Source organism: Amblyomma mixtum, chromosome 3, assembly GCF_055824585.1.
Source record: "Amblyomma mixtum isolate Tamu chromosome 3, ASM5582458v1, whole genome shotgun sequence".
NCBI lineage: Eukaryota > Metazoa > Arthropoda > Arachnida > Ixodida > Ixodidae > Amblyomma > Amblyomma mixtum.
In genome coordinates this window covers 94,230,804-94,238,782 of record NC_143014.1, presented here as the reverse complement: position 1 = coordinate 94,238,782, position 7,979 = coordinate 94,230,804, and the positions used below count along the sequence as shown (strand labels likewise).

The following is a 7,979-nucleotide window of genomic DNA, read 5'->3' as shown; positions in this document are numbered from 1 at the left end:
GCGCGATTGAGGAGCCCACTGACCCAGCGAGTCAGTTGCACTTACTACTCAGAGGTTTCACACACACACAGACAAACACCGCGCAGAAAAATACAGGCGCGCAACAACCATTGCAACAACAGCGACAGCACGACACGACAGCACCGACAGGACCAAAAATACAGGAGGGGCTGCTCAAGCCAAGTAAGGTGTATTATCATCTATTTCTTTTTTTCTAGCTTTCATTTATTATCTTCAAGTACGGTGAAGTATTAGTGCAGTAATTTTCTGTTTTTAGCCACTTATTCAAAACGTCAAGCAACAATGAAAAAAACTTAATAGCAGAAAAGCGGCGCTAGCATCGGGGTGCGCGTTGGACGTGCGGCGGCTAGGGACATAGTGCGGCTGGTGCAGCTGTGCAAGCTGTGACTGCCTGGGACGCGGTGCTACTGGTGCTACTGCAGCCTACAGTGCTGAGTGGTGGTCCTCTTTCTGCCCATCGGCTGGGGCGATTTTTTTTTTTTTGTTCTTCCGTCATCTGTGCGCGCATATGAGTCTGTGTTTGCACATGCCATCTTGGACAACTACTCAATCCTAAAACTTCTATGTCTTCTGATCATGCTGGAAAATTTAAGGGACAAATTGTACAGCGTGCAGCAAGACTTCAGTTTCAGGTTGGTAATGCCGTTCTGTACGTGGCCTGCTTGCCACCACCACAGAGATTATTCCTTGACAAGCGTCACGCGATTTTGGGGTTGAGAAAGATCCTGTTGTAGTTCGATTTTGCTGTCAGTGTAGCAGGTTGGAACATTTTAGATTACTGATAGTCTCCATTTTGTATCTTACCTCCTCATTTGACAATACGTTCTCATTACAGACTTCAATAGTGATTAGAAGGTGAAACTTATGTGCTCCACAAAGCGCGCTTGACAACTTCAAAATTCTCTTTCAGTCTCCGGAGCCTTAGCCTTGGCGATACCTCGCTGCCAAAGTAAGAAGTATTAAATATTTCCTATGTTCGTCATGTAGGTCCTACGGGCTTCTCTAATTCTCCGAAACGCCCTCATGTCTCCATGCAGATCTCAACAGGAATGCGAAAAAAGGCTTTTAAATGCTGGAGCTGATTTCTTACATTAGTGAGTATGCTTCCTGTTTGACAGCAAACTCTTCCGTTTCACTTGATCACTTGAAGTGATCACTTCAGAAGGTCGTAATACAGTTTTCACCTGCATTTCAGCTACCAGTCCAAGTGGGAAGAGCTGCACAGTCAAAATGAAGGCAATGCAAAGAGAGCAGAGGTATTGCGGTTTTTCTGCATGATTAGTTTCGTGTTTACGTCCGGAGTTCTTAGTGCAGCGCTGTTTCTGAACAGGACGTACTTATCTAAACAGGTGATTCAAATATATAGTGGCCATAGCAAGTGCATCTATTGCTTTGAGAGCTGAGCAGTAATGCTTGACTTTGTTTGCTTTACCGAAAAGACTTGTGACAGGGTTATTTCGCAAGTCTTGATGGTAAATGCAGAAGTTTTGAAGGTGCACAAGTTTGTGCAGAGCTTCAGTACAAATTTTTGTGGTCCGAAAAAGTTTGTTAGCTGACAGCACAAGAAGCAGTGTAAACTGTGTGTCACGCTCATGATTTGTCTGTATGCTTTAAAGTTTCATAGAGAAGGAGAAATAATACAAATAGCAGTGTCAGTGCCCATTTTTAGCACCAGAGTGTCACGGTGACCGTTTCTAGTTTCGTTTTTGGTCTACTGAGAGGGTTGAGAGTCTCCGAATAACAATTCAGAAAGGTGCACTTCACTGCTGAAAGATCTGAGCTCCACACTTCTGATGCAGGTCACAGGCAATGGTTATTATTGTAACCATAGAAATTTTTCCTTATGGTGCATAGTGCTATTAAAATGAGCTTTTGCTGATGTAGGAATAAGCCTTCATGTAGCTTTACTTTATTGCATTGTTCCTCTTACCAGAAACAATATAACATCTTGAGGTGACTAATAAATATACTGCAGCAGTGACATCAGCATTATTTTTCTGTGTTCATCTGCATAGTATTCAATACTTGTCATGATAACAGCAGCAAATAAATAAAGTAAAAAATGTGAATGAGTTGTAAAGGCACTGATTTAAACTTAATGCTGCTGAGGATAAAGAAAATGTGTGAATAGGGAGAAGCTAGAACTTTTGGAGAAATGCATGTATACTCTGTGTCATACATCAGGTGTAACACTGTCAAAGCAAGTGCTCTTGTTTTGCTGCCTACATCTGCATTCAAAAAGTAGTGCATTCCTTCTGGTGAGCGAAAAATAGTAAATGATTTGCCTGCAGACTTTTTACATGATATATTTGTCATAAGCTTGATTAAAATGTGCCACTGTTGTTAGTGACGTGCTGTCGCTTTCTCGTGCCTTAGACCAATCGGCCGCAAAACAAGCGCAGAGTAACATGCCTTCCTTGATTTTTTCCTGGACTACTTCCATACCTTTCACACCGTTGCACCTGATGTATGAAACGGAGTATTGTGTTGCTCCTTCTTTGTTAGGCACTGAACTTGTGCAGTTCACATATGGGCATCAGCAATAATAACGAGTGTACTGGTATGCCCATTAGCTACACTATACTGTAAAGTCCAGCTGCCGAGTGCTATTCTGCCATTCAGCAACCTTTCTCTTGCACAGGAGGTGGATGCCCTGATTACAGGGTTGCAGTCCTACTGCCACCAGCAACTGGTCAGTGTCCAGCAGCTGAACCTGCAGCTAGCACAGCTGCCTAAGCTCCAGCAGGGCGTCCAGGACCTCATGAATACCATAGGTACAATTCAAAACAGTGGGACAGTGGCCATAGTCTATTGTCAGTCAGACGATCCATTTAGGTCTTAGATGGCAGCTCACAAAGCATTGAATATAGAGAGTAGCCTGTTCCTAAATATAGGAGCTCGAGCAGATGCAAGTGTTAGGGGACACTATGAACAAAATGAAATTGGCCTGTATGGATCAATTACTGCATTGAATGACAGAGACGCTGCTTTAACTGAAAATGGAGCTTTTATGAACTAAAAAAGGGAAAACAATAAAATAAAGGTGTTGCCATTGCGTCAGCAGTTATTTTAGCACAGATCCCAGAGGCTAGGCCACACTGCCATACACTTCAAAACAGTTATCACAGCGTTCTTTCCTGTGTAGACGTCACAAGCTTGAATAGCAAGGCGGGAAAAATTTTCAATGAAATCTTCTTGTCAAAAACGAGTCTCACACTGCTGGACAAATGTCAACGTAGTGAGAAAAAACCATAAAATCTATTTTTACTAAGAACAAAAATTGTTGGTATGCACACAAAGCCCTGTGTTCAGACAAGGGGCTGCGAAGGCAAGGCAAGATAAGCACGGCATGTGCCGTGCTTTTCCTTTTTCATATGAACCTGCACTTCAGCTCCTCACTTTTGGGTGTTTATAATTTTGCTGAAAAGTTCAGTGCATTAGCCAGTCCACATTGTTGCAGTATGTGGCAGCCATTCAGCATGATGGCATTTATTGCATTGTGCTCATTACCAAAATAATTTTGTAATAATCATTAGTAGTTAATCTGAACACAAGTATGTAAATGGAGTGCCTGGTTAACTATTGCTTTTCATGTCAGCTTACTTTAGAGGAAGGTTGCACAGCATGTTGTCACATCAAGAGCGTTTTCTTGATTTTCTCTTCACTGCTTTTCATGTTGTCTTCTCACGTAGGAGAATTGGAAGGCATGTTTGAGGAGGTTGAACTTCGCCTGGTGAGCTTGGAGGATGTCATTGAGACGCAAGCTCTGCAGGAAAAACAACTAGATGAACGCTTCAAGCTTGCATTATATGGTGAAAAGAAGAAAGGACATTTTGAAAGTCTCAAAGGTATCTGCCTAGTTTGATAATGGCTCTCATTTCCTGTTATGGGCTACGCCACAAGATGAACAGCAGTTGTATTGTATTAACTTGAGAATACAATGCAACCCTGTATTTTAATTTGCCTGAGTGGCAAAAAACCTTCAGGGGATTAAAAAATGTGAAGCTTCCAAAAAGGGCAGTAGCTTCTCAATATGGTTTGCAAACCGCAAAATTTGGTTGCATTTTCCGGCAGTAAAAAGCTACACAAAGTGGCAGTGTAAAAGTACGCAAGTAACCGCCGTAGGTAGGGCTTCCTTCTATGGGTATCATGGTGCATCTGCAGTTCTCGAGCTTAAATCATGCTAATGTTGCTTCCTGGGCTTTGTAATTCATGCGTAGCATGATTGTGCCTTTATTTCTTGCACCGTCATCTGTATACATGCCACATGTGAGCCAATGTGGCTAAGTGGCCACTAGTCTGTAACAGCATGTCTGTTAAGCAAGTATAGTTCCCGCCATAACTACCTGGTCTATCAGTAATGCATGCTAATTGTTTAGCAAGCCCCGCCGCAGTGGCTCAGTAGTTATGGTGCTCGGCTGCTGACCCGAAAGACGCGGGTTCGATCCCGGCCGCGGCAGCCAAATTGCGATGGAGGTGAAATTTTAGAGGCCCGTGTACTGTGCGATGTCAGTGCACGTTAAAGAACCCCAGGTGGTCGAAATTTCCGGAGCCCTTCACTACGGCGTCCCTCATAGCCTGAGTTGCTTTGGGGCGTTAAGCCCCTATAAACCGAACCTAATTATTTAGCAAGAGTGGAGCAATAAAGTTTTGTCTTTCTGTGACTGTGTTCCTTGGTAATCTGTGAACACCTATCTTGACTCAGTATCTGGCTGCTGCTGTTATTGCCAGAGTTGGATCTGTACTGAGGAAGTTGCATGTTGAAGTAGGGGACCATGATCAAGGACTCAAATGTGATCATTAATTGATCGGTTTCGATTTGAATGGCATTGAATCTTGGTGGCTGAGATGTTCTGCTGTGCAACATGGGAACTGAGTTCAACCTTGCCTGCAGCCATCACATTTTGATCGCAATTAAATTTGAAATAACCTTTCACTGATGTTGCAAGATGCACTTCAGAAGCAGTGTGCTCTGGTTGTTCGTTGATGTTGAGTGTGCTAAGTCATAGACTGTCCTTGAGCCCTCCACTGAAACGTTAACCTACATGCCACTTTTGTGTGAGAAGGAAAAAAAAAGGTAGTTGAATTGCTACGTGAAATCAGAGGTAATTACTGTATTTTTCTCAATGCAATGAAACAGTAATTGTAACATATTGGTTCCTTTTGTTAGCACAGAACAGGAAAATGTGATTACATTATTCAATAACATTGATTCAGTTGTAGCACGATGGGTGACTTTATACTTTTGTTATCAGAAAAAAAAAGTTTCATTCGCATAAATGTGATAATTATTTGGTGGCTGTGCAGCTGTGGCGTTTGATTACTGAGCACAAGTTTGCAGGTTCGATCCCAGCCATCAGCAGCTGTATATTGATTTAGGAGAAAAAAAAAAAGCTTTTGCTTGAGATTTTAGTGCTTTTTAAAGAGCCATGGGTAGTCAAGATTAATCTTGAGCTGTCTGTTATAGTGTGCATTTTTTCCCACAGTGTGGCAATAGTAGAGAGAAGCCAGTTAATTAAAATCAAATCTTGAGTCTTTGTCTGCGTATCTTTCCTACTGCTAGTTAACATTTTGAAGACAGTTAATGCAAGTTAGTTGAAAAGCATTTGCATAGAGATCAGCTTTTAAAAATGGCACTTGCTCAAAAGACAGTTAGAGTTGCTCAAAAATGACTTGTCCCAGGGTTTTAATGGATATAATTTGAAATAGGCCATTCACCTGTGATGCCAGGTCTCTACACTCATAGCAAATAATGACAACTTCTGAAAGGCAGCTTGGAAAACTACATCTTCCGCTGTTTTATTTAGAAAAACTGGAAGAGGACCACCAAACACTGCTGCGGCAGCTCGAGGAGCAAGAGAGGGAGGTGCTGCGAGAGCGACAGGAGGCTTTTGGCGAAGTCTTTCGCAGGGACCTTGAGGCATACAAGGAGCAAGGGACACTGCATCGTAAGTGCACCGTCAGTCACATGTACAGGAACTTGCACGAGTAGTTCAACAACTTAAGCAAGGATATGTGATTTACCCCTTGTATATTCATGCCTCAATCTGTTCCATTTTCATCCACTGCCATCTCTTCCGTTTAACAACAGATTGCCACTGTTACTTGCCCCATTGCTACAAAATCTGGCATGATAGCCCACTGCTTATGGTGTTCAGCTGACGAGCACGAGTTCGCCTCAACCTCGGGTGTGGTAGCTGCATTTCAATGGAGGTAAAATGCAAAAGCACCTGCGCACTGATATTTTTTGGCTTGTAAAAGCACCCCAGGTGGTCAAAATTAATCCAAAGCCCTGCACTACAGCATGTCTTAGTTTGCAGTGTTACTTTGGCTCATTAAAATGCATTTGTCGTTGGTGCAGAATTCATGGAGAACCACTGTTGTGTACAAACTTAGTAAGAGAAAAGTGAGTCCAGCTAAGCAACTGCACCAGAGTTGTATTTGCTGGGAGTAAGAAAAAAAAAGCCCCACAGAGGGCAATGAAAGAATTGCTTGTAACAATGATACTAGTACGGGGAGCATTCTCTGTCCAGAAGAGGGATAATACGGGCTGGTTGGTACATGCTGACAAAAAAGAAGTAACAGTGCTTTTTGAAGTGCAGGTGTCTGTCTTATTCTTTGTTCCAACTTCAAAAAGTGCTGTTACTTCTTTTACGTCAACTTCCTCTGTGACAGACTTATTGCCACCAGCATCAACATTGCCATTTAGTGTGTGTGAAACGAAAGCTTCCCATGCATGCTCCAAACATAAGGTCCACGTGAGCCAGGTAATGGCCACTCAAAAGGGGGGTTCCACGTAGCTATTGCCATCACCTCTTCATACTAGGGAACGGCAAAAAGTCTACTCCATCTCATAAGTTCCTTGCAGCACTATGGAAGGTAGAGACCCCCTCAGCCAATCAGAAGAGAGTGTTAAAGGTGTTCCTGCTCACCTCGTCTGCTCGTGGCGTACACAGACTTGGTTAGAAAAGAGTATAAATCAACGCTGTCTAAATACCATAAGCGTATACATGGTTATGTATGCGAAACGGAAGCATTTTGCAGGACATCACATCATTTGTCATGTTCACACATTTATCTCAGCATATGCAAATGGAGACGCAGCGATAAGCTCAGCCTAGTGGGACCTTTCGAATGCATTTTTCCAGCGCAACATAGACCTATTTCACGAGTAGATGCGCTACACCATCGTCACTGCGATGCACCCTGGGAGTTGTGGTACTCCGGCCAGCAGCCGACACACCGCGTGGGTAGCTGTGCTGTTTCTGTCTGCACACTGTTCTTTGTTGTCCATATTCAAGTTCTATAGGACAGGTGGCTTCATCTGAACACCGCCATATACTGTGACAGATGCACCGAGCAGATGGCAGCAGGTTTTGCATTGAGTGGAAAAGAAGAATGGTCCACAAAAGGAGCATGTGGAATTCTGTTGGACAGAGGGGCAACTGGCGAGACTCTGTTCAGCGTTTAGCTTCTTATTCCTGCAAATTAGTGTAAGTTGGCATAGCATTAATTTTCAAGGTCATAAGCTTGGCACTACATGCAGAAGGGCCTTTTAATTAGGCGTCATCAAGTTCTGCTGAAGGCAAGCAAAGTTCATGGTCGATTTCACCTTCGCGCTACTTCGTGAACCGTATTTGAAGCATTCTGCCTAGTGTAAGGCTGTGGAGGAAGAAGTCTGTGAAGCTTTAGTACCATATTCAGGCTTCCACGAGACGTAATCACTCACAGCGTCTATTCACTGCTCAATACTCATGCTGCCAAACCCAAGAAAGTGCTTTTATTTTATTACAAGAGCAGTGGGATGACAGTTGTGTGTTAATGTGAATCAATTCCTGATCTTTTCTTGTCTGCTTTGGCCATGCATAAATATACTCGCATATTTAGAGCGCGCATTTTTGTCGAAATATTGCCAGCATCTTACTATTTCCCACTTTAAAGAAAAAACCCTAGCTTGC

General features: G+C 42.9%; 1 protein-coding gene across 2 annotated transcripts in view; it reads left to right on the top strand.

Annotated features, from left to right (window-relative positions):
* The first annotated feature begins 334 nt into the window (after nucleotides 1–334).
* The window catches only part of Dysb (dystrobrevin binding protein dysbindin), a 21,805-nt gene continuing 14,160 nt past the window's right edge, over nucleotides 335–7,979 (top strand). The window contains exons 1-7 of one of the 2 annotated variants that reach the window (XM_089580176.1): nucleotides 335–653; nucleotides 932–970; nucleotides 1,059–1,115; nucleotides 1,217–1,277; nucleotides 2,663–2,795; nucleotides 3,714–3,869; nucleotides 5,829–5,969. In XM_089580176.1, the coding sequence (XP_089436302.1) occupies nucleotides 598–653; nucleotides 932–970; nucleotides 1,059–1,115; nucleotides 1,217–1,277; nucleotides 2,663–2,795; nucleotides 3,714–3,869; nucleotides 5,829–5,969 (643 nt within the window). In that variant the 5' untranslated portion in view covers nucleotides 335–597. Of the gene's footprint in view, nucleotides 654–931; nucleotides 971–1,058; nucleotides 1,116–1,198; nucleotides 1,278–2,662; nucleotides 2,796–3,713; nucleotides 3,870–5,828; nucleotides 5,970–7,979 lie in introns of both variants that reach the window. The other variant, XM_089580174.1, reaches the window with a different exon arrangement.